This window comes from Rhinoraja longicauda, chromosome 12 (genome assembly GCF_053455715.1).
Source record: "Rhinoraja longicauda isolate Sanriku21f chromosome 12, sRhiLon1.1, whole genome shotgun sequence".
NCBI classification, from domain to species: Eukaryota; Metazoa; Chordata; class Chondrichthyes; order Rajiformes; family Arhynchobatidae; genus Rhinoraja; species Rhinoraja longicauda.
In genome coordinates this window covers 10,277,496-10,304,582 of record NC_135964.1, presented here as the reverse complement: position 1 = coordinate 10,304,582, position 27,087 = coordinate 10,277,496, and the positions used below count along the sequence as shown (strand labels likewise).

General features: G+C 44.1%; 1 protein-coding gene across 1 annotated transcript in view; it reads right to left on the bottom strand.

The window, feature by feature from the left end:
* LOC144598696 (E3 ubiquitin-protein ligase DZIP3-like) overlaps nt 1-27,087 on the bottom strand; it is a 74,686-nt gene that overhangs the window by 10,341 nt on the left and 37,258 nt on the right. Inside the window, exons 11-21 of the mRNA XM_078408998.1 lie at nt 26,353-26,420; nt 23,459-23,529; nt 10,982-11,142; nt 9,047-9,100; nt 8,433-8,582; nt 6,094-6,233; nt 3,965-4,033; nt 2,618-2,714; nt 2,193-2,296; nt 1,657-1,747; nt 252-350 (exon numbers count right to left, since the gene is read on the bottom strand). Coding sequence (XP_078265124.1) covers nt 252-350; nt 1,657-1,747; nt 2,193-2,296; nt 2,618-2,714; nt 3,965-4,033; nt 6,094-6,233; nt 8,433-8,582; nt 9,047-9,100; nt 10,982-11,142; nt 23,459-23,529; nt 26,353-26,420 — 1,104 coding nt within the window. The remainder of the gene's footprint in view (nt 1-251; nt 351-1,656; nt 1,748-2,192; nt 2,297-2,617; nt 2,715-3,964; nt 4,034-6,093; nt 6,234-8,432; nt 8,583-9,046; nt 9,101-10,981; nt 11,143-23,458; nt 23,530-26,352; nt 26,421-27,087) is intronic.

Below are 27,087 nucleotides of genomic sequence, written 5' to 3'. Positions count from 1 at the left end.
GCAGTATGAGGGAGATACCAGTGAATGTCTCAGGTTGGCCACCGTACCAATTTTAAACCAACATTTACACTCAGAAAGCACAGCCAGGTGGCAGTTCCACAGACCACAACTTCTGCTTGTCTTGATCTCTATTTTTCTGCTCTCTGCACCCAATAGTTCGACCTTGCAACAGTAACCCTTCTCATTATTTTTCATAATAATGGCAATAAATTCAACTATTTAGCCAAACTGAGAGAAACCAGTCTTCTTACCAGAACATGCAAAGGAAGTGGTTCAGGATTAATGAGTTTAGGAAGATTACTCAATTTGTCTCCATTTTTGATCAGCTGAATATGATTATTGAATTTTTTCTAAATAATAAAGACAAATGTTTCAAGTTAATAAAAGACTACATTGCATCAATCTCTACAATTAATTCAAAATATTGATGATGAGGGAGTGTCTGCACTGTGGGTGTAGTAACAGGACAATTATTAGGCCTCATCCTGGTCGGTATTAATTAAACTAAGTGATCTGAATTGGTGCAAGAGAATGAGGCTTTAAGGAAATAAAAGGTGATAAAAAATGTGAATACCTTTCCAAAATGACACCATTCTGGACATACAAATGTAAAAACTCATTCTGACACTTATATTCACAAACTTGGAATGTGAATAATTCATAAAAGAAAATATGAAAATAAATATTTTCTCTAAACCCACAATGCCTCACATTATTGGAGAAAGTGTTAAGAGTAATTGAAAAAATATTATCCTGTGCCTAGAAATCCTAGAATTTTAAACTGCTTGGATATTACTGATTAAAACATGAATAGCAGTTGGCATTTATTCAGAACATGATATTTCTGCTTTCATGTGCAGCTTTGCTTTGGTCTCTGGTATTTTGAAAAGCCACAGCCTCAAAGTGTACCCGTGCTCATTAAATAACAGTGCACTGGTGAAACCATTTATTTAATCTTGACTGCTGAGTTTTTGACCGTGCTGCCAAATTAATCTTATTTCTTTATTCCTTTTCACAGCACCACAAACTTTTCAATTCTCCCTTACATATGCACATTGTGACAGAAGGTGAGTTGTCAGGGGAGGATTTCAAAAAGGTTAATTTTGTCAACTGGGGATCAGAAGATTATAATGGGCAGCCAATAGAGTCAAAAATATAAAGACCCACTGTCAGTTCTGTAGTATAGTGATCCCTCACAAGACACGCATAGAGGTAAAAGTTTTAATAGGCAGTACAAATCTGCTTATGTAGCAGATTAATGGTTAAACAATACACATGGTTTTTGCTATATTAACAAAGGTGAAAACAAGATTACTCACAAAGAATAAGGCATCATAATAAAGTTAGACACAAAGAGCTGGAGCAACTCAGCAGGCCAGACAGCATCTCTGGAGAAGAGGAATAGGTGACGTTTTGGGTTGAGACTTCTGAAGAAGGGTCTCGACCCGAAACATCACCTCTTCCTTTTCTCCAGAGATGCTGTCTGACCCGCTGAGTTGTTCCAGTTTTTTGTGTCTATCTTTGGTTTAAACCAGCATCTTCCAACACAGAAATATATTCATGACAAATTGAATACATTGCAAATAACTTAGGTCTGCAATATTTACAAAATGATAATACAGTCCTAAAGCAAAAATTCCTGAAATGTGTGTGTACCTTTGTATAGTCAATCTTGCCTCTGAGATCTGCAGCAGCAGCTTCCCATTTGTTCAGAGCGGCTTGAATATGTGATGGATCAACAATTTGCCTAGAATTTATATGGGAAACATGTATACAAAATAAATCTCTAAGGCACCACACCCATTTTTCAAACTTCTCACATCAAACATTCAAGTGTGTTGTCTCCCATTCAAGTCAAGGCTGAGAGGTTGGTGGCCAGGGCATGGAATTGAAACCATATTAAGCACATGGTGAGCTTAACAATGGTTTAAAGCCTCCTTTGAAGAACGGCGTATGGGAAGGAGGTTTACCCGTGGCTTAACCAACTGACCTGAAAGGTACAAGAACAGAAATGCTATTCCTGAATCCAAACTAAATAGAATGACAATGTGAATTTGAAGAGCTATTTGTAAAACTGTCATCGGTCAATTTGATGATGGAGAATTAATGGCTGATTTCATTCACAAGCAAAATTCATGGATTTGTATCCAATAACGATTAACTCGCATTGAAATAATTAAAAGTGAAGATACCCCCTTGTCTTATCCATGACCAAGCTTAGTTGATGATCTGTCTCCAACAGGGCTTCCTCCAGGTTTCTGAGTGTGAAATCTCTGCGCATCTCCAGCAAAAGACACTGCCGGAGAAACAATCATTTTAGTCTGCATTCCTTTACCACAAATCTAAGTAGATATACATTTAACTACCACCTGTTAGGCAGCAAATTAACAGGATATAACTTACTTTAAATATTTGGTTAATCTAATAAGTCAATTTCAATAAAATCCTCTGTAATTGTGATTTTAAAGGTTTTTGTTCATCAAAATTAGGAATGTAAAACTGGCACTGAATCCTCCGTAGACTGTCAGCTTAATCCAGAGACTCATGCAACAAAAATATTAAGTGCCAGTAAGTAGCGATCAATAAATCTGTGGAAGCCTGACCAGATACCTCTCACCTCTTGACTGATTGCCTTTTTCACATTCTCTGTTTCGGTCTGTTTAATATTTGCAATCTCTTTCTCCAGCTGTAATTTTTCATGGGACCATTCTTTTCTGTGAAAATGTCAAGGGTATTGAAGACATTACATTCTGCAAATCTGCAGGTAGATTGTTAAATAAGTAATTAACTCTAAAATCACTCGTGAAAACCAAAGTCACAAGAGAGATGGCAGTTTAAATGGATTAACAGTGCCCCCGGTCTTATTATTTGAACCTCTTAGTAAAATTCAAAGATCAGTCCAGCATGTCAAAGTGGAGAATCGTCCATTAGAGTAGCCTAATATACATTTTACAGAACAGATATGAAACTGCAACAACCTCATTGAAAAATATCAGGAGAGTCACATGTTTTAGATCAGCATTGATATATTTTTGTGAAGTTACACCGACACAATCTATTTATTTCCATCAACAATACTCTCCCATTTATAAGGATACAAGAGACTGCAAGGCTGGAATCTTGAGCATTAATTCACATTCTTATGAAATTAAATGTTAAGAGATTCAGATTGTTTAGTGGAGCTTAACATGCATCAATTTTATATCATCGTAAACTGTCACTCGTCAAAAATACGAGTAAATTGAGTAGATAACAAGGAAGTTAACAGCACCAAACCAAATTATTCACCTAGTTGCATTTTGTGATCTGAAAGCAAGACTGAGCTGGGATATCGGCCTCAAAACAAATCAGAATAGAGAAACTATTATTAAAATAAGAAAACCTGATCCATTATCTCAACAAAAATGTCAGATCGAAGAAGAATCATTTTTTGTTTAACGTATTTTTCTAAACCTGTAAACAGAATTATTAGAAATTTGTACTTCCCTTTTTAAAGTGGCATGCATGCCGTTTTTCAGCTTGTAACTCTGCCCTCAATCCTTACAAAACATGCAGTCAATTACAGGGAAGAACCTTCAGTTTCTGGAACTGTTTTATCTTAGATAAGATAACTTTCCCTTTCTCAGCTTCACTGCAACGTTCAAAAATCAGATCTTACATTTTGATTTCCTTTCCGAGAAATTAAGCCTTTATTCGTTTTATAACGAAAGTATGTATTTTGCCAGAAATAGACTTTATTTGCTTATTAATCCAAACTTTCGTTCTTAACCCCTTTCTTAATCTAACTGTAGTTCTTTTGATTTTCAACCTAATTTTAATGCAGCTTCTTTGGCTGTTGGGTTTAGAAAAGTCAAAGACTTTCTGGTCTGGATCGCAGCAATAGTCCAGTCTCAGCCACAATTAATTTTATTGCAGTAAAAAGATTATTTGTGTTAAAAAAAAAAGCTTGATAGACTGTACTTACTGGTCATTCTGCAATTCCTTTTTTAGTTTCATCAGTTCCTCATTCTTGTCATTAATTGATTTTACAAACCTTAGTAAAAAAGAATCATGTAAGTCCCAATGAAAATAACTTGGGGATGCTGAAACAGCTGGACATAATTAAAATATTCAACAGTTTAACATCCAGGTTACTTAAGGACAAAGTTTGTAACCTGTTGAATTCTAGATGCAACAAAAGGCCTACCTACCAAATACCTTTCCGAGAGTAGACACAAAATGCTGGAGTAACTCAGCGGGTCAGGCAGCATCTCAGGAGAGATGCTTCGTTTCGGGTCGAGACCCTTCTTCAGACTGATGTCAGGGGAGGGGGCGGGACAAAGATAGGATGTAGACGGAGACAAGAAGACTAGTAGGAGAACTGGGAAGGGGGAGGGTATAGAGAGGGGAAGCAGGGGCTACCTGAAGTGGGAGAAGTCAATGTTCAAACTGCTGGGGTGTAAACTGCCCAAGCGAAATATGAGGTGCTGTTCCTCCAATTTGTGTTGGGCCTCACTCTGACAATGGAGGAGGCCCAGGACAGAAAGGTCAGATTGGGAATGGTAGGGGGAGTTGAAGCGCTGAGCCACCAGGAGATCAGGTTGGTTGAGACGGACAGAGCGGAGGTGTTCAGCTAAACGATCACCGAGCCTGCGCTTGGTCTCGCCGATGTAGAGAAGTTGACATCTGGAACAGCGGATACAATAGATGAAGTTGGAAGGCATGCAGGTGAACCTCGGTCTCACCTGGAAAGGCTGTTTGGGTCCTTGGATGGGGTTGAGGGGGGAGGTAAAGGGACAGGTGTTGCATCTCCTGCGGTTGCAGGGGAAAGTACCTGGGGAGGGGGTGGTTTGGGTCGGAAGGGATGAGTGGACCAGGGAGTTTCAGAGGGAAGGGTCTCTGCGGAAAGCAGAAAGGGGTGGAGATGGGAAGATGTGGCCAGTGGTTGGATCCCGTTGGAAGTGGCGGAAATGTTGGAGAATAATTTGTTGTATGAGACAGCTGATGGGGTGGAAGGTGAGGACAAGGGGGACTATCCTTGTTACGAGTAGGGGGAGCAAGAGCGGGATATTGAGGAGACCCTAGTGAGAGCCTCATCTATAATGGAAGAGGGGAACCCGTTTCCTAAAGAATGAGGACATCTCCGATGCCCTAGTAAGGAACACCTCATCCAGGGGGCAGATGCGGCATAGACGGAGGAATTGGGAGTAGGGGATAGAATTTTTGCAGGAAACAGGGTGAGAAGAATTGTAGTCAAGATAGCTATGGGAGTCAGTAGGTTTGTAGTAGATGTTCGTCACTAGTCTGTATCCTGTGATGGAGATGGTGAGATCCAGAAACAGTGGGTCCAAGTATATTTAAGAGCAGGATGGAAATTAGTGGTGAATTAGATGAAGTCAGTGAGTTCTGCATGGGTACAAGAGGTAGCACCAATGCAGTCGTCAATGTAGCGGAGGTGGAGTTCGGGGATGGGGCCAGTGTACACCTGGAACAGTGATTGTTCGACATACCCTACAAAGAGGCAGGCATAGCTAGGGCCCATGCGAGTGCCTATAGCTACGCCTTGGGTTTGGAGGAAGTGGGAGGAGTCAAAGGAGAAGTTGTTGAGGGTAAGAACCAGCACTGCTAGGCGGAGGAGAGTGTTGGTAGATGGGGATTGGCTGGTTCTGCGGTCGAGGAGGAAACGGAGGACTTCAAGGCCATCCTTGTGGGGAACATTTATCAAGTCACGGCAAAAGGATTCCAAAAACGGACCAAAATATGAAATATTTCACTATCTTTGAAATAAAGTAATGCTCAAGTATTGAACTGCTGATTATTGGCTACAGTATTTTTGCTTGTGTAATTATGAATTGCAACCAAAAATATAAACTCCAACTACAAGATCTGACAGCATATTTTACACCTTTAGATGTTTTCAGAGAGGTGGAGAAGAATGCTGATCTCGTATTCATGAATAATGTGTCTGCTTTGCATATGCAGGGCTCAAAGTGGGGGTGGGTAGGGGGGAGTTGGAGGTAGGAGAAAGTAACATAAAGTCGAGGCCTCTCTAATAAGCATAGATGTTTTTATGAACTGATGCATGGCTTTAAGGGATTAGAATTATTGCGGTACCTTTCACATTGAGCTTTTTTGGTTCTAATTAATTCCTTGACTTTCAGTAATTGCGTTTGATGATTTTTCTGCTCCTGAACTACCCTGTTAGATTCTTCTTGGAGTTGATGCTTGATACCAAAAAATTCCTGCTGGAGGCCCTGCAGGATGAAGTTAAAAAATCAGTTAATTTCTTAAACAATTTCTTATTGCAATGTGAAATTTACAAACAAAATATGTTTGTCCAGGAATTTAACAGTAAATAGCAAATGGAGGAAGGAAAATGAACTAAAGCACCAACAAGCAGCACAAGGAGCTGTAGGAGGCTGATCTCAGATGGGTTACATGATGACCCTAACTGAGATTTCACCAATGGAGGTAGGTGGAGAAGAATGCTGATCTTGTATTCATGAATAATGATTCATGAACACCTCCTTTTGTGTTGCTTGAGTCTGGAACATACTAACACCTCCACTCCAGTCGATGGTTCCACATGGACCTGCTGTCTTCCTGTATGTAAAGTCCAGCTCTCTAAACTAATGTCGTATCTATCCCCCCCACTATCGGGAAAAACAGCGATCCACCTGATGCCTTCTGGAGGTGCCACTGCGGCAGGCGCCTACTGGAGGTGCTGCTGAGAAGCCGAGGCCGGAGACTTGCAAGACCGTGCCTCACGGGTTGACGAAGCCCACGGCCATCGGTGCCTGGGACGGTGGAGCCTGCGGCTGGGCCTGGGTCGGTGCCACGGAGGCATCCGGAGAGGACCCGGCGGCGATAGTGGAGAGGTCGGTGAGGCGGTCGATGATGGCGCCGACCGATGGACGAGAACGGACACGTGGAAGTGAGGACGCCGCTGCCGGGGGAATGTACAAAGAAGGACCCGGCGTGGGGGAGGAGGAAGAGGAATGGGAACCCAGCGCGGGGAGACTGCCGTGAGGGAGGGGGAAGAATAATGGATAACGGAGGATCGGGCGTGGGGGTCCGCCGTGAGGGAGGGGTGAAGATGAAAGGGGGACCTTTCAATCTGACAGCATATTTTAATACTTTGTAAGCTCCTTTTATGAGCTACTATTTGCATACTTTGTGTATGCAAGCAAAGAATTCCATTGTGACTTGTCACATGTGACTATAAAGCATTCATTCATTCAAATTGCTCCTTCTACCAGCAATGTCAAACCAAATTATCATTGCCAGTTTTCTCACACTTTGGCCTGTGTCCACGTTTTCTGTTTCATTACAAATTAATGGCACTACAAAACGCATGATTAAGTGTGCTAGACTTTGGATGCCTACAGGCCACACAAGGTTTGAAATAAACAGAAAGATATAACCTCATAATGCCTCATGAGCCCGCTCTTACATTCACTGAGATCACCGTTAATCCTCTGCCTTTGTCCATCTAAAACTCTGCAGCTCTCAGCCTTGCACATGAAATCACTTTTTTTCTGCTTTCCCATCAGTGAAAGTGGAGCTCATTTAAGTATGGTTCATATTCAAAAGCCATAAAAGAGTGGTATATAATTAGAGCACTTAAATTCTTTGCATTGTTAATAACACGTAAAAAACTAGCTAAAACATCTAAAAGCACTTATGAATAATTTAAAATAATGAACTAACTGAATTGAAATGATTCATAAAGGAAATTACCTTTCTTTTGTCTCCTAAATCACAACCCTACAAAACCTATTAAGATCAATCAGACTGCTGTTCTTAACACAAGATTTGAGTAGCATTCTTCCCGCATAAAATTTAAGGAATCTAACTCAAATCCACACTGTGAGTTCAGCAGTGGATCAAACAGAGGTTAGGTGTCCTGAATCTGCCTGTATATTTTCAATATCTGCACTTGACAATCAACAAGAATGCAACAAGAACCGCTGGCATTCACCAGCATGGTCAGGTCCCAAGAACAATCAGGGACTGAAGCTCAACAAGAGGTTTGGTTTCAATCTCCTCTCTCAGTATTCAGTACTGTGAAACTGGGGCATTTTAGAGGATATCTCTGTACTCAACAGAGAGGTGTCTCTCCTACATAACAAAATCTTAGCAAGTGCCTTTTGTTGTACTTTGATATCAGAGATATAAAGAGCTCATTTTATTGCAAAATATATTTAAAATCATTAGACATGTTCAAAATTGGGATTTTACTCATCAGGAATTTCATCATTTACAACAATCTTATTGATGATTATCAGCTGCAATGGAAGGCATTCACATGGCATATCCATGAGGTTTCAAAAATTGGGTGACTGTTCAAGTATCCCGCATTTTCCTTCTCTATCCTAAGGTAGTGCTGCAGCCGGTTGTACTTTATTGATAAATGCCCCTTTTTGTATAAATGGTGAGTGTAAGGGGCATACCACATTTTCTTTCTCTCGCTCTTGAATTCTTTGTTTCCAGGCTTTAATTTCAAGATAACTTTCATTTTCAATTTGCTTGCAGCTGTCACGTAGATCTTCAATGCAATGAATCAATTCAATCCTCTCTGCCTCTATTCTTTTGAAAGTCTCCTACCAAAAGGAAAATAGAATTTCATGTAACAGAAAGACGTCAGATTTCAGCCTTTTTTTGAGAACACATGATACAGTACATATTCAACATAGCATCTAAACAGATTGGCTTTAAATTTCTATTTCTGATCACATGGAAAAATAAGGTCATTTTAAGAATAAATGAAAAACAGTTGGATTATATGTGTATATTTTGTTTTCTGTTTCTTGCTTCACCAGCCTCTCTGACCGCAGGTGGCAAAATCTGGGTTACTTTGGTGCCGGCACTCATTTCTAGTATGAACTGAGCTGAAACCACTGATTTAAATCCTGCAGGGCCCAAAGTGTGGACGTTTTAGTGCGTCAATCTAAGAGGGATTAAAACACAGAGCTGAAGAGTAAAACTCCATGATAACTAGATAGTTTACTGTTGTGGAGAGAAAAGACTAATCAGAACTCAATGCTGTAATAAATAATTAGGGTACCTTGAAATTAACGTCATCGGTGTTGACATAAGCATTACCCATTCCTTTCAAAACCTGCAAACAAAATAGAATAATATGTGAGAAGAGCAGAATATTTTTCAAGATCCTGCGATGGGACTGAATCAATGGAAAAGACCAGGATCCTGCAGACTCCGCATATATGTGGCAGGTTGGGTGAGTGAATATTTTGTGCTATGTTCCTTTCACCATTTATGCTGGGTTTCTATGTGCTCCAAATACAAGGATAAGATTTTCCACGCTATCCCAAATTTTCCTTCTCTATTCTCAGTGCTCACGAGCCAGGGATTCCCAAATGTCGGCGGGAATATGGCATTTTTTCAAGGAGGCTTTCTTGAATCTTTTCCTTTGACATCCCATGACAGTCTCAGAATAGTATGTCTAATTCAAGAGACTGGTGTCAGGCAGGTAAATGTCATCGCAGAGTGATCAAGTAGGTGAAGAGAAAGCTCGCTGACACCTTTGCACCAACTGGGAATTGTCAATAAAAACTGTCTCACTGGCAAGTTAGTCAGCAGGGTAAGAAGAGCTTGATATTTGCATGTACAATTTGGTACTTAAATATAACTTTCTACACATGACACCAATTTCACCCACATTCTACACCATTGTGTGTTTCAATATGTTGGTCGTCCCCAGTACATCCGCCCCACTTATGGACACCTGTGCATCCAACAAGCTCCCATATTTCTAAATGAAGTAGTCTGATGTACCTACATTTGTTCCTGTGAATGGCAGAACTTGCTTCCTCGCGCTTCACTTTTAGTAATTGTTCTTTCTTATCTGTCACATGTGATTCTGATGCTTCCAATGTATGAATAATCTCAGCTTATGGATGTTTGTAAAAACAGAACCTGCTTTACCCAGGGGCAGCTTGCATTGTCTCAGCCACTGGTTTTATCATAGAGTTGTACAGAACAGATTCAGGCCCCTTGGCCCACTACAATCATACAACCAATGTACATATCCGTATTGACACCATATATATGCATTTGGTCTCTGCCTTGGAGATTCTTCTCCAATGCAATGAGGGTGCCTGCTTACTCCTCCTCTGGTAGCTCATTCCAGATTACAATCACTCCATGAACATATTCTCCCACAGATTACACTAAACCTTCTATTTCTCAATATATAGCTATGCCGAGCTGACTTAGATAATCCCACCAAAGGAAAAAGATTCTTACCATCTACCAATCCACTCCTCAAATAATGTTGAATAGCTGAACCTCGTCCACTGCAAGGAAACTAAATACAGCTCCAATCCAGCCAACATCCTGGTGAATCTCCTCTGCAGCTCCTCCAGCACAATCATATCCCTCTGACAGTGTGGTGACCAGAACTAAATACAACCACTAAGGTGTTACCTAACCAATGTTTAAAAAAAGTTATAACATGGCATCCCTGACCATATATTCTATGCCAAGGCCGATGAAGGTTCTATGGACTTGTACCTCCAGGTCCTTTTGTACATTTACACTCCTGAAACCCCTTCCATATACTCTGCATATCCTACCATATTGGATCTTCCAAAATGCATTACTTAGCACTTCAGTATTACATTCCATTTGCCATTGCTCTGCCCAACCCCCCAGCTGATCAAAAACATGGTTAGCCTAAACAAATCTTCCACATCATTTCCAACAATAGAACATTTTGTTAATCTGTAAATAAATGTGCTAACAAACTTTGATTGATTAAAAATAATTTTCTTGCATAAGCCTCCTTGCAACTACCCTGAAGGGCCCCGACCTGAAATGTCATCTTCATTCCCACCACTAATGCAGGCTGACCTACTGAGTTCCTCCAGCACTTTGTATTTCACTCAAGCTTCCAGCATGTGCAGTTCCTTTTGTCACCTTTACAAGTTCTGTTCTTTAAAATGCGCTGCAAGTAACATTTGAACTATGTGCTACTTACCCCCAAATGGCTAGTCTCATCCACAGACTCATCTTCACTTCTCTCTTTGGAGTTGCAGGATTCAGCTGGAGAAGCAGCAGGAACAAGAACAGGTACAGGGACCCTCTGATTATTCTCAGGATCAGGTGTGCTTGTTAAATTATTCTGCACAGATTTTAAAGCTAAACAGTATAGGAAAAATAAATTTAAAAAGATGTAAAAAAGATGATAACAATATTCCAGTGGTTGGACAGTTACATTCCAATGCCTCATGCAAGAGATGTCTGCACTTGGCAATCCACACCCTTCATTATCTCCAGCAGCTGATAAAGATGAGACTTGCCTCATCCTTTACCATTCAATTTATTTGTTTAAAATTATTGACTTTCTTAACCGTTAACAATGATCAGTTGGTTAATAAATGAATAGATTTTTTTGTATGAAAATTAAGTATGAGAATGAAGCAGGATACATTTTTCTGTTCTGAACTCATCCTCCGGCAGGGTCTGCATGAGGCCAGGGCGGGACCAGAACTGTGGGTCAATGGGCAGCCGGAGCTACTGTTGGGTCCGGAATACCAGGAGCCAGGAACACAGGTGGTTATGTAGATGGAGTAAAGGTCTGGAATGTTTGTATATTTCCCACTCTTTTTAAACTCACTAGGTTCAATGGAAAATTCATAATATTGTACAATGTGTAGAGAAAAAGGTCAAATAGTACATTTGACAATAGACAATAGGTGCAGGAGGAGGCCATTTGGCCCTTCGAGCCAGCACCGCCATTCAATGTGATCATGGTTGATCATTCTCAATCAGTACCCCGTTCCTGCCTTCTCCCCATACCCCCTGACTCCACTATCCTTAAGAGCTCTATCTAGCTCTCTCTTGAATGCATTCAGAGAATTGGCCTCCACTGCCTTCTGAGGCAGAGAATTCCACAGATTCACAACTCTCTGACTGAAAAAGTTTTTCCTCATCTCAGTTCTAAATGGCCTACCCCTTATTCTTAAACTGTGGCCCCTTGTTCTGGACTCCCCCAACATTGGGAACATGTTTCCTGCCTCTAACGTGTCCAACCCCTTAATAATCTTATACGTTTCGATAAGATCTCCTCTCATCCTTCTAAATTTCCATTGAACCTAGTGAGTTTAAATTTGGATAATTATAGAAATCACAACCAACAGTCTAGAAAATCTGTTCGCTGGCACTACGAAAGTTCTGGGTAGCAGATTATTCGCATTTATTGTATCAGGCTGAAACTACAAAACAAATTTCATCACTACAGCAGACTAATTGTATGTCCTAAGAGATGATGTTTACTGTGGTACCAATCTGACAATCCCAGCACTGAAAACGTGAAAGGGGGGTGGCACAGGAATTCTCAGGCTCGTTCAAGCACAATAAACAAGGCACCTGGTGAGATAACCATGCAATTTATGGTGAACTTCAAACCCTTAAACCACACAGTAGTACACATGAAGCCTGTTGCCACAGGTAGCGTTTCTTACAAATTATGATCACAACCTGAGCTGCTTTGTTGACTTTAATCCTGCACTCCTGATTTTCTGAGCTCTAGTGCTTATGCATATAAAGCACCATTGAACTATATATTGCCGACAGCATACTTTACTCCCAGTCTACTTCAATGTCTTAGCTAGACCCATCTTGGGTGACTGAAGCCCATCTAACGTTGAACCTGGAGGCAAAGGCTGGGAGACTCTGGAGATTGCTGCTGCCGGCATCTGCGATCGGAAGTTCTGGGATATTCCACTGGGTCGCTGAACTCTATGAGTATCTCAGCAGCACAGCAAAGTTCCCAGGCAAACTGCACTGCTTGAGTCAGGTTATTAATGAACGGCATCAGAATTTGATCATCCAAATAATCTCTGAGTAGAAAAGATTGTAATGATGGTAATTAAGGAAGAAAATGCTGGCAGGCCTTTGCATGGTTTAGCTCATGGTTATAGAGATATAACTGGATATAATCCTGCCTGTGACAAGCCCAGCTTATAACTTATTCTTCAGCATATGATTGGAATGAGGCTCCCTTCAATATGGGTTTTACACAGCTATACCCATGATACCTGGGTACCAGTGATCACTACTGTACTGGTTAGAAGCTGGTGTGAAAAGTAGAAACATGACGATGCAGAGAATTAAATATCACCAACAAGTCTGCAAAATGCCTAAAAGAGACATACAGTGCCTTTCATACTGTTTGGGACAAAGACCCATCATTTATTTATTTGTCTCTGCACTCCACAATTTGAGATTTGTAATGGAAAAATAATCACATGTGGTTAAAGTGCACATTGTGAGATTTTATTAAAGGCCATTTTCTATACATTTTGGTTTCACCAAGTAGAAATTACAGCTGTGTTTATACATAGTCCCCCCATTTCAGGGCACCATAATGTTTAAGACACATGGCTTCACAGGTGTTTGTAATTGCTCAGGTGTGTTTAAATGCCTCCTTAATGAAGGTATAAGAGAGCTCTCAGCACCCAGTCTTTCCATCACCTTTGGAAACCTTTATTGCTGTTTATTAACATGAGGATCAAAGTTGTGCCAATGAAAGTCAAAGAAGCCATTATGAGACTGGGAAACAAGAATAAAACTGTTAGAGACATCAGCCAAACCTTAGGCTTACCAAAATCAACTGTTTGGAACATCATTAAGAAGAAAGAAAGCACTGGTGAGCTTACTAATCGCAAAGGGACTGGCAGGCCAAGGAAGGCCTGCACAGCTAATGACAGCAGAATTCTCTCTATAATAAAGAAAAATCCCCAAACACCTGTCTGACAAATCAGAAACACTCTTCAGGAGTCAGGTGTGGATTTGTCAATGACTACTGTCTGCAGAAGACTCCATGAACAGAAATATAGAGGCTATATATACTGCAAGATGCAGACCACTGGTTAGCCACAAAAATAGGATGGCCAGGTTACAGTTTGTCAAGAAATACTTAAAAGAGCAACCGCAGTTCTGGAAAAAGGTCTTGTGAACAGATGAGACGAAGATTAACTTATATCAGAGTGATGGCAAGAGCAAAGTATGGAGGAGAGAAGGGACTGCCCGAGATCCGAAGCATACTACCTCATCTATAAAACATGGTGGTGGGGGTGTTATGGCCTGGGCATGTATGGCTGCTGAAGGTACTGGCTCACTTATCTTCATTGACGATACAACTGCTGATGGTAGTAGCATAATGAATTCTGAAGTGTATAGACACATCCTACCTGCTCAAGTTCAGACAAATGCCTCAAAACTCATTGGCCGGCGGTTCATTCTACAGCAAGACAATGATCCCAAACATACTGCTAAAGCAACAAAGGAGTTTTTCAAAGCTAAAAAATGGTCAATTCTTGAATGGCCAATTCAATCACCCGATCTCAACCCAATTGAGCATGCCTTTTATATGCTGAAGAGAAAACTGAAGAGGACTAGGCCCCTAAACAAGCATAAGCTAAAGATGGCTGCAATACAGGCCTGGTTGTGCATCACCAGAGAAGACACCCAGCAACTGGTGATGTCCATGAATTGCAGACTTCAAGCAGTCATTGCATGCAAAGGATATGCAACAAAATACTAAACATGACTACTTTCATTTACATGACATTGCCGTGTCACAAACATTATGGTGCCCTGAAATGGGGGGACTGTATATAAACACTGCTGTAATTTCTACATGGTGACACCAAAATGTTTAAAAATGGCCTTTATTAAAATCTGACAATGTGCACTTTAACCACACGTGATTTTTTTCTATTACAAATCTCAAATTGTGGAGTACAGAGGCAAATAAATAAATGGTGGGTCTTTGTCCCAAGCATTCTGGAGGGCACTTTATCTGTAGAGAGAAATAGAATTAAAACTTGAATTGAAATGAATGCACTGGCTGGCATGTATGTTTTCTATGCAAATAGGGCAAAATGTTTGGAGATAGTCAAAATAAAGGAAAGATTGCGCTCTCTTTTCCATGTTTATCTACTATTCTGCTGAGGCTTTGGCCATTTGTGCCCTTATAATTTTACATACTTTTTACATATTGTATCTGATATTTTGCAAATGAGTTCAGATAGATTCAATAGAAGTTTTTCATTCCCGGCTATCATTTTGTAGATAGAGAGGAGCACCATTTTTAACCATAGCTGAGAAAATAGCTGTGGCTTTGTAGATCTATTGAAGTTTTTCAGGTAGTTCGCCCTCCCCAATTCTAATTCTTGAAATAAAATTTAAACATACATTGTAAGATGCAAACATGGTAAAGAATCTCAATGTAAACACACAAATGCTAATATAATATGCTCAAAATGATGAAATCTTCTCATTATGGGTAAATGCTCCCAATCAGCTACATGGAAATAAACTCCACAAGCACCTAACAGTCATTTTGATGATGATTGAGAAATTGAATATTAAATACTTCGCCCCTCCTGCTCAACTTTTAAAGAGTTGGCACCATCTATGGTGAAAATACATTAGTTCCTTCAGATCTGATAACCTGCAACATTACTGTGAAATAATCACTCTACAGATTAGAAACATTTGCAAATTTACAACTGGTTCCTTTCACAGAAACCACAGAAAATTACAGTATCCTTTTAAATCATTTTCAAACATAAATGGAAACACAAAAAAAATCCATAACATGGAGCATTTATAATGCAGCTACCAATCTGAAATGTTGTTTTATATTCCCTTGTGTGAACTGTAATTTTCCCTCAATGGAAAGTGCACAGTAATAGCAGCACTTATCTCTGTGGTTAATAATGCACAATTTTCAACATGTGCACTAAAAGTTTACAATGACTGCAGGTGATATAATAAGTGCCGAGAACCAAAGCTTGCTCTCATGTCAAACTTTTGAACAAAGCAATGTCAGATGACTTCATCCTAAAACTACAAATAGTTGAAGTTACTTGTTCAAATGTGGCCTTATAGGACTGTTAAACATGCCATGCAAGTGCACACTTATACACAGTACCTCACTTGCACTTGGGAAATCTCCCAGGAACAAGAGCGTTTTGGAATCAGCATTAAGAGATCATTCTAGCACGGAGATGCATGCACTGGTCACAGGATTGCTATATTGGTAATCTGGCACAGAGCTCCTCCTGTCACTGATGCTCCTCTTGTCACTGATGCACCCTCTGCTCAGTGTGCACAGGCCACCTGTGACAACAGATGTGCGCTGGAATGAGCTCAATGGTCACTGTTGAAGATGTTCCCATGGTCTCCAGGCCATGGAGAACGGTGCAGCTAAACAAAAATGGGAGGCAGCAGCCTCCATCAGGAGCTAATGAAACAGTCCAATCCAATTCAACGCCACCCAGGTAAACCATCGTGTTTGCGGAGAGAATATACAAATTCCACACAGAAAGCGCCCAAAGGCAGGATTGAACCTCGGTCTCTGAAGTTATGAAGCAGCAACATTAAGTGCTGCACAATGTGCCACCCCAAATATATAAATATAGATTTTTTAATCACCTTACATATATATACAGTATGTACTTTATCACTATATTTTCTGGTGCCATTTGCACTGATATGTTTGTTACATCACAGATTTTCAGAAGGCCTTTGATAAGGTGCCGCACGTGAAGCTGCTAAGGCGATGGGAGCCCAAGGTATTACAGGGAAGATACTAGCATAGATAGCAGCTTGGCTTGATGGCTGAAGGCAAAGAGTGGCAACAAAGGGCCTTTTCTGTTTGGCAGCCAGTGACTAGTGGAGTTCCGCAGGGGTCGGTGTGGGGCCACTACTCTTCATGTTGTATATCAATGATTTTGATGAGGGCATTGAAGTCTTTGTGACCAAGTGTGCAGACAATAGGTGGTGGGGCAGGTGGTGTAAAGAAAGCAGGGACTTTGTAGCAGGACTTGGACAGGTTGGGAGACTGAGCAAAAAGTGGCAGGTGGAATACAGCGTAGCAAATTGTAGAGTCATGCATTTTGGTAATAGGAATAAAGGTATTGTGGCGGCTCCCAAGGGTCGGGCCATACTACTACCGACCCCTCGGCACGGGAATGGACCAGTCCCGGGAGGCGGTCCTGGACTCAGGTATAAAAGGACAAGGTTTGGGCGCCAAGCCATTCCGGCAGACTAGACCCGTCTGAGACCCACGAACCAATAAATATACCTTCCCAAAATACCTGGCTCCTTGCCTTTATCAACACGCTACATTGGTGACCTCGACGGTCCATTCATTAGGATGGACAGAGAAACAGAATTCGACCGCCCGTCCGGCTCGCAGGCCGACCAGGCCCCAGCTGTCAACGCGGTAGGCATCAAGCTCCCGACCTTCTGGACCACCCGGGCTCGCATTTGGTTTTACCAAGCGGAGGCCCAGTTCCAGCTGCGGGGCAACATAACGGATGACACCCGGTTTTTCCACCTGGTGGGAGCCCTTGACCAGGACGCGGCCGAAGAGGTAACGGAGTTCCTCCAGGACCCACCGGCCGACGGTAAATATAAAGCCCTTAAGGAGCTGCTGCTCCAAACCTACGGGCTAACCCGAATGGAGCGGGCCGAAAGGCTCCTCCACATGCCAGGCCTCGGTGACCGGCGCCCATCTAGCCTCCTGAAGGAGATGGTCGCGCTGCTCGACGGGCACAGACCATGCCTGATGTTTGAATATACTTACCTGCACCTGCTGCCGGCCGACATTCGCCTGCAGCTCACCGACGTCTCCTGGGAAGACACCCGGGCCCTCGGCAGGCGCGCGGACGCGCTGTGGGCGGCGCGCCGTGATGACGTCAGTGCGCTAAACGTCACTCGAGAAGCGCCCGATTTTCTCCGGTCGGGCGGGGGAGCTGTGGAAGGAGTGACAGCTACGTCCCGGAGGCCTGCGAGATCGCCCCCGGTGGCCATTGCGGGTCGTGCACCTGCAGTCCCACATCAGCAGGCTCCAGCCAGCACCAGCAAGAAGTACTGGTGTTATTACCACCAGCGCTGGGGTGCGGCAGCCCGACAATGCCGCCAGCCGTGCACATTTCCGGGAAACGCCGGGGCCGGCTACCAATAGTCCCTGCGGTGGCCGGCCAGATTCACCGCCTCTTCGCCTGGGATCGGCGGTCCGGGAGCCGCTTCCTCGTGGATACCGGGGCGGAGCTGAGCGTCCTGCCCCCTTCGCCGCTGGACATTCGTTCTGGGAAGCGGGGGCCCATCCTCACCGCGGCAAATGGGAGCATTATCCAGACGTATGGCGTCCGCACGGTCCACATCGTTTTCGGCGCCAGTCATTTTACGTGGCTGTTTACGATCGCCGACGTCTCCCAGCCGTTGCTCGGGGCCGACTTTCTGCGGGCTCATTCTCTCCTCGTGGACGTCAGGCAGCAGCGCTTGGTCCACTCCGCCACGATGGAGCCCATCGCGTTGCGGCTGAACGACCCCGTTATACGCCCGCTGTCGTCCGTGGACTCCCATTTCGCTCGGGTGCTGGCGGACTTTCCGGATATTATGGCCCCGCAATTCCGGTCATCGACCCCCAAGCATGGGGTGTACCATTATATCACGACTACCGGCCCACCCCTCCACGCACAAGCACGCCGACTCCCGCCTGAGAAACTACGCCTGGCACGACAGGAGTTCCGTACGATGGAGTCCTTGGGGATCGTCCGCCCTTCCAACAGCCCATGGGCATCTCCACTCCACATGGTCCCCAAGGCAAACGGGGGCTGGAGGCCTTGCGGGGATTATCGGCGGCTGAACGTCGCTACCGCCGAGGACCGATACCCCGTGCCCCACATCCAGGACTTCAACGCCCATTTGGCTGGGGCCACGATATTTTCAAAGGTGGATCTGGTGCGAGGTTACAACCGGATCCCGGTCCACCCGGAGGATGTACCCAAGACGGCAATCATCACGCCGTTCGGACTCTACGAGTTCGTACGGATGCCGTTCGGCCTCAAGAACGCCGCCCAGTCATTCCAACGATTAATGAACGGCGTTTGTCGCGGGTTGGATTTCCTGTTCGTCTACCTCGACGACATCTTGGTAGCCAGCCGCTCGCGGCAGGAGCACTGTGCTCACCTCCGGCAGCTTTTCCAGCGGCTCAGCGAACACGGGTTGGCCATAAACCTCGCCAAGTGCCGCTTTGGCGTGGCCACGATCGACTTTCTCGGCCACCGTGTGTCCTCGCAAGGAGCGGTTCCCCTGCCGGACAAAGTAGACGCCATCCGCCGGTTTCCCCGTCCGTCCTCGGTGCGTGGCCTGCAGGAGTTCGTCGGCATGGTGGCATTTTATCACCGGTTCCTGCCATCCGCGGCCCACATCATGCGGCCGCTATACGAGCTGCTGGCGGGCAAGCGTAAGACCGTCGTGTGGACCGACGAGGCCGTAACAGCCTTTGACGGCGCGAAGGAGGCCCTGGCTCGGGCTGTGCTGCTTGTTCACCCACGGGAGGATGCCCCGACAGCCCTTACGGTGGACGCCTCAGAGTTGGCGGTTGGTGGCGTACTGGAGCAACTCACGGACGGGGGTTGGCGCCCCCTGGCCTTCTTCAGCCGGCACCTCAACAACGCCCAGAAGAAGTACAGCGCTTTCGACCGTGAGCTCCTCGCCCTGTACCTGGCCGTTCGTCACTTCCGCTATTTTCTGGAGGGCCGCCCGTTCACCGCTTACACGGACCACAAGCCGCTCACTTTCGCCCTGGCAAAGGTCTCCGACCCATGGTCCGCCCGACAGCAGCGCCAGTTGGCCTACATATCCGAATTTACCACCTCCATCCGCTTTATCGAGGGGAAGGAAAACCGGGTGGCCGACGCATTGTCTCGCCCCGCCATCAATGCCGTGTTAGAAGTGGCACCCGGCATTGATTATTCTGCCCTGGCGGAGGCCCAACTAACGGACGGGGAGATGCCCGCCTACCGGACTGCCATCTCTGGCCTCCGCCTTGAGGATGTTCCCCTCGGCCCCGGAGCGACGACGATACTTTGCGATGTGTCGGCAGGTCAGCCGCGCCCCATCGTCCCGGCCGCGTGGCGCAGGAGGGTGTTCGACGTGGTCCACGGGCTGGCTCACCCATCCATCCGGGCAACGATCTCCTTGGTAGCTGCGCGGTTCATGTGGCATGGTCTGCGCAAGCAGGTTGGCCTATGGGCCCGCACCTGCATTCCGTGCCAGACGTCGAAAATTCAACGCCACGTCCGGGCGCCACTCCAAGGGATCGGTCTACCCTGCCGCCGTTTCGACCACCTGCACGTGGACATTGTGGGCCCGCTCCCGCCGTCCCGGGGCATCACCCACCTCTTCACGGTGGTGGACCGCTTCACGCGGTGGCCGGAGGCCATACCACTGGCTGATACATCTACAGCCACATGCGCTCGTGCATTGGCCGCGCACTGGATTGCTCGCTTTGGTGTGCCGGTGGTCATCTCATCGGACCGGGGGCCACAGTTCACCTCCGAGCTGTGGTCGGCCATGGCCCACCTGTTGGGCGTGCGGCTGCACCACACCACGGCCTATCACCCGCAGGCAAACGGCTTGGTGGAGAGGTTCCACCGGCAGCTGAAGGCAGCGCTGAAGGCGCGACTCGCCGGCCCCGACTGGATGGACGAGCTACCATGGGTTTTGCTGGGCATCCGGACTGCCCCCAAGGAAGACCTGGCTTCATCCTCAGCGGAGCTCGTCTACGGGTCTCCGCTCACGGTGCCCGGGGAGTTCGTGCCCTCGTTGCCGGGGCGAGAGGAACCGCCCTCATCCACCCTACATCGCCTCCGAGAGCGAGTTGGCAAGCTCGCACCCGTGCCGACGTCCCGCCATGGGACATTCCGCCCTTACGTGCCATCGGCCCTCCAGGACTGCGCCTTTGTGTTCCTGCGCCGTGACGCCCACCAGGCGCCACTCCAGAGGCCGTATGAAGGCCCGTACCGGGTGCTGGAGCACGGGCAGACAACCTTTGTTTTGGACATGGGGGGCCGGCCGGAGGCCGTGTCGATTGACCGCCTGAAGCCGGCCCACTTAGACATCGACCAACCGGTACGGGTGGCCCAGCCTCGGCCACGAGGTCGCCCCCCTTTGCGGGTCCCACCGCCTGTCTCTCCAACTGTGCCTCCGCCGGCCCCTCTGTCAACCGATTACCGTACGCGGTCCGGTCGGGTTGTGCGACCACCAGTGCGTTTCGTGCCTCCGGATCTGGGGGGGGGTACTGTGGCGGCTCCCAAGGGTCGGGCCATACTACTACCGACCCCTCGGCACGGGAATGGACCAGTCCCGGGAGGCGGTCCTGGACTCAGGTATAAAAGGACAAGGTTTGGGCGCCAAGCCATTCCGGCAGACTAGACCCGTCTGAGACCCACGAACCAATAAATATACCTTCCCAAAATACCTGGCTCCTTGCCTTTATCAACACGCTACAGTATAGACTATTTTCTAAATGTGGAGAGTAATCAGAAATTGAAAGTGCAAAGGGACTTGGGAGTGCTGGTACATGATTCCCAAAATGTTAATTTGCAAGTCAAATTGGTAAATAAGGAAGGCAAATGCAATGCATTTATTTCGAGAGGACTAGAATATAAAAAGAGATGTAATGCTGAGGCTTTATAAGACACTGGTCAGACGGAAAGTCATGGGAAAGGGAAACGAGAGATATAGACGATGATGTAGAGAGATATAGAACAAATGAATGAAAGATATGCAAAAAAGTAACAATGATAAATGGAACAGGCCATTGATAGCTGTAGCTAGGTGAGAACGAAAGCTGGTGTGACTTGGGTAGGGATGGAGAGAGTGGGAATGCAGGGGTGACAAAGTTAGAGAAATCAATATTCATACCACTGGGTTCTCTGCTGCCCAAGCAACATATGAGATGCTGTTCCTCCAATTTGCATTAAGCCTCACTCCGACAATGGAGGAGGCCTAAGACAGAAAGGTCTGTGTGGGAATGGGAAGAGGAATTAAAGTGTTTAGCAACTGGGAGATCAGGTAGGTCCAGGCAGACTGAGCGAAGGTGTTCAGCGAAACAATCGGCCAGTCTACGTTTGGTCTCATTGATGTATAAGAGTCCACAACTTGAACAACAGAGATAGTAGATGAGATTGGGGGAGGTGCAAGTGAACCTCTGCCTAACCTGAAAGGACAGTCAGAGTCCCTGGACACAGTCGGGGGAGGAGGTACAGGGACAGGTGTTGCATCTCCTGCGGTTGCAGGGGAAGGTACCAAGGAGACACCGTGTGAGGGCCTCATCAATGATGGAAGAGGGGAATCCCCGTTCTCCAAAGAATGTGGACATCTTTCCTGGTATCGAACATTTCATCTTAGGTGCAAATACAGCGTAGACGGAGGAATTAGGAATAGGGGATAGAGTTTTTGCAGGAAAGGAAGAAATGTAGTCGAGATACCTGTGGGAGTCAGTGAGTTTGTAATAGACGTCAGTCGATAGTCTATCTCCTGTGATGGATACGGTGAGATCAGGAGAGGGGAGGGAGGTGTCGGAGATGGTCCAAGTGAATTTGAGTGCAGGTTGCAAATTGGTGGTGGTTAATGAATTCCTTGAGTAATTGGTGGTGGTTAATGAATTCCTTGAGTTCTGCATGGGTGCAGGAGGTAGCACCGATGCAGTCATCAATGTAACGGAAATAAAGTTCGGGGATAGGGCCAGTGTACGCCTGGAACAGGGATTGTTCAAAGTATCCTACAAAGAGGCAGACATAGCTGGGGCCCATGCAAGTGTCCATAGCTACACCTTGGACTTGGAGAAAATGGGAGGAGTCGAAGGAGAAGATGTTAAGGGTTAGGACCAGCTCCTCTGGGTGGAGGGAAGTGTTAGTAGTTACTTTGATGAAGTTCTCCTTTCTCCGACGAGAGTTCTGCAACACCCTCTCTCGCTGTTCCCCCTCTGTGATTCTTCCAGCTCTCATTTGTTCTATATTTCTCTACATCATTGTCGTCTCTACATATCTCTCGTTTCCCTTTCTCGTGACTTTCAGTCTGAAGAAGGGTCTCGACCCGAAAAGTCACCCATTCCTTCTCTCCAGAGATGCTGCCTGTCCCGCTGAGTTACTCCAACATTTTGTGTCTATCTTCGGTTTAAACCAGCACCTGCCGTTCCTTCCTACCCGTTGTCTACTTTGTCAGGTTTGAATCATTGAAAACTAAATGAAAAGATTTTAGTAGCAATGATTGTCATACATTTTCCACTCACATGAATAACAGTCATTTGGGGGGCACAGTGGCGCAGCGATAGAGTTGCTGCCTTACAGTGCCTGTAGCACCAGACCCGGTTCGATCCCGACTACGGATGCTGTCTGTATGAAGTTTGTACGTTCTCCCTGTGACCGCGTGGGTTTTCTCCAAGATCTTCGGTTTCCTCCCATGTTCCAAAGACGTACAGGTTTGTAAGTTAATTGGCTTGGTATAAATAAAAATTGTTCCTAGTGTGTGTAGGATAGTGTCAATGTGTGGGGATCGCTGGTCAGTGTGGACCCGGTGGGCCGAAGGGCCTGTTTCCATGCTGTGTCTCTAGACTAAACTAAACAAAAAGTCAGCTCAACTTTACCTGTTTCTGTGGTTATCTGTGCGATTCCTTGAGTCTGATCCTTTGGAATTTCACTGTTCTCAGATGGCGCACTGCAAAAATACACGGAACAGAAAGTATTAGTGATGACAGATGACCTTGATTGCTTTCCAACATAATAATTTAATTATTAACAAAGTCTCACTGATACAGTTGGCATGTTGTGATTATGCGTAAAAGAATAAGTACAGTGTAAGTTTTTTTGACATTTTATTGTCAGAGCTATTCAGTTTTTACATTGTGTTTCATTGAAGACAATTCAGAATTCCAAACCAATGGTGTAAAATAAGGCGGTGACAGTAAATCCTTTTACAAATTTAAATGATAATACAACTACCTTTACAATTAAATCATCTTTAAAAAATAAAGCACAAGATTCAGGGAGCTGTGGTCTTTGTTTCTTTCTATCATACTTACACAGTCAGATTTTTAAAAATCTGTTTATATATTTAATTTGTATGCAAGTTTTAGACACTGGTTTCCCAGATCCGAATGATGTGCTCCACCTGAAACAAGTGGCTAGCATTTGTTTCCTTATTAGACAGTTTGCTGCCAGGCATTTCATTGGACCGCAACAAATGTAATCGCTGTTGGATTTATTAAATACTTTTGATGAAAGGCATTACTACAGACATTTTGATGGTGTACAACAATGGGATATTGCAACACTGTTTGGTCAAAAAGAGGTGGAAAGGGGATCAGAGGTAGGTTTGCTTTGCGATAACAGTTGTAAAATCCTCAGTGGTAAATGCTGCATCAAGGAATGCAGTCCCAAGGGCCTTGCTGCAGGGAAGGGGGAGAAGGAATCGAGTGAAATAGAGGGGGTAGAACAGTAGTCATAATCTGAGTGAATGACTGGCTAGGTTTAAGAGATGGCACGGTTTCTTGGTTAAATGGCCACTGTAAATTGTCCTGGTATGCAGGCCAGTGGTAGAATCAGCAGGGAAGTGGATGGAAATGTAGGGAGATTTAAAGTGAATTAGTGTGGGATGGTGTAAATGGGTACCAAGCGCAAACTTGGTATGCGGAAGGGACTCTTTCTATACTGTACAATTATTATGTTTTCCCCCAAACTTGAAATTTCATCATGAATTCATCGGAAACCATATACCAGTTCCAAATCTCTTCTGAAGCTTAATCCTTCATTCAAACATAGCAACATTTTGACACCTTGATCCAACTACAGTTGCAAGGGTTCACTCTCAAGTCTTGTAATTCCTGTGGGCGAACCTTTGCTTCATTGGGTGGATTACTGGACCTTGGAGACCTTTAACAAGGTTTTTTGGCCCGAAAGAGAAACTAGCCCATAGCTAGAGATAAATTAAAGCTGTCAGAAAAGAAGAGAAATTAAGTGAAATGAAGAAACATAAGATTTTACACCAACAAGGTAGGGGAACACTCTTCTCTGGTACAGTGGAGTTCAGTGCTAGATTCCCAGTGAACTACACCTATTTGACAATCTAGACCGGGGAATCTACTGTAATGTATCTAAATTGGTGAAAATGTCAAGAGGTGTGGGCATCTGAATTGTGATTTGGATGCTGAGAGGCCTCAAGGCAACCTAGTCAGGCTAAATGTGGGACAGATGTGGGTGGCAACATGGTTTCATCCTTTCATTTCTTATTTAGTGTTGATTTCAAGGAAATAACACAATTTCAAAACTGAAGCTTCTCATCGAATTTGACAAAAGCAGCTTAAATTCAATAATTGGATGTAGCCACTTTATCATCAATAAAGCTCAGATAATTAGGGGATCATCAGCACTGTGATATGGATGCAGTTGTCAGAACACCCCAGAAAAGAAAGCATATCCATATATGGAGGCTCAATGTTGTGAATCATTGTAATTCTTCAGAGGGCGATGAACAGTCAAGTATTCAGTCCAATTAAGAGTTTTGATTATAAGTTACCAAAGTGAATTTGAGGTAGAGCAGCAGTCATAATATTAATGAATGTCTGGCTGGGTTTAAGAGATTGTATGGTTTCTTGCTCACATTTCGTATATCTTATCCTACCTATATCTACAGTTATCTCTCACAAGCAGCTGTGAGAAGGAAGAAATAATATGGATCTCAATCACACATCTAATCACAAGCACTTCAGTTCCAAAGTAGAATTGGATATGGAAAGTTCTGGAACATTATATAGAATCAGCTGATATACAATACAATTTGTAAAATTAGTACCACACAGGGTAACAAGTCTGCATTCCCATTAATATGATAAATTTCCTCCTCATCTCAGCTGCTGAAGGTTTCAATAAATCCACACATGAAAATATCTATCCCATCTTTCACCAGGTGGCAGCTCATCCCATGCAAATCTATTTTATAAAATCACTTCAGGTAAACAATTTCAATTGCCATCCAACTTCAGACACACACATAACTTTCTGGGGTTGACAGTAAATGATCTAAACCTTCAACAATGACTAATAATTCCATCCTTCTCCATGTATATCCACTTCAATAGTGCCTCCAACATCACAAAATCCCACAGGTAATGAAGATAAGAACTGACAATCATGCCTGTCAATTATGAAGCATACAAACGAGGCCAGAGTTGGAAGAATAAAACAATTTCAAAGTAAAGGATGTGTCAGTGGAGCTGAACGATGTTAAGATGATGGAAATAGGTACTCTTGGTGATTCTACACTACAATTCAATCAATGTGTCACATAATTGAATTTCTCGGCCAGTGGAATCTACAAAATAGCAGTATGTCAAGGGTTATTACAGCAAGGATTCAAAACGTTCAATAAATTAAAATAAATTATAATCATCTGTCTGAAGTGTACGATAATCTGTTTATTAACGTCTCACAAAAAAAAAAGGGGAAATATTTTATGCTCAGAGATACAATGAGAGATTTGTACCTTTTTAATTCTTGGAGCACACCAGCATCCTGCAGTGGTGCCTGGGGACCAGCCTCTGACTTTTTACCCTGCATTCACATAGTAATCATGTTAATGGCTGCACTTTAAACTCTGAGAGATAGACAAAGTTAATACACAAAGAGGTTTTCTTAATGATGAATGAACAGTCGGAGATTGGAGTCATATTTCACAGAGGTTTGATAAGTGCATGCAATGAGCACTCAAAACACCCCTATTAACATTGATTGAGATTTAATGTTTGGAAGCTTTAATTCTAGACACTATTTTTTTTGAAGAGAACACCACATATTGTAAAGACCCTAAATGGCAATGCTGCAATAAGTTTCCATTATTCAACAGTCCAGACAATATAGTTAAATGCTACATCCAACAAGATCTGGGAATCTCCCAAAAAGGGAATGTATGATTTACATTACTGGTCAATGATTTCAAGTTATTTCCCTTCGTTCTGGAGATGTGAATTACTGCTAAACTCAAAAAAATGCAAAATGTGTGAATTAATTAACAATTTACCCTACAACTGGCAGTATATTATGAGATTGGTAATTAAATTATCACACATCGTTAGAATAAATTACCACTGAATCACAAGATATATTTCTTGCAACTTCAATTTGATCAGCCAAATCTGCAAAATATTTTTTGTATTTTTATTTAAAGTCAGGGATTCAAATTAGTCAGATGCGAGCAGGTTAACGTAATTTTCATTTATGG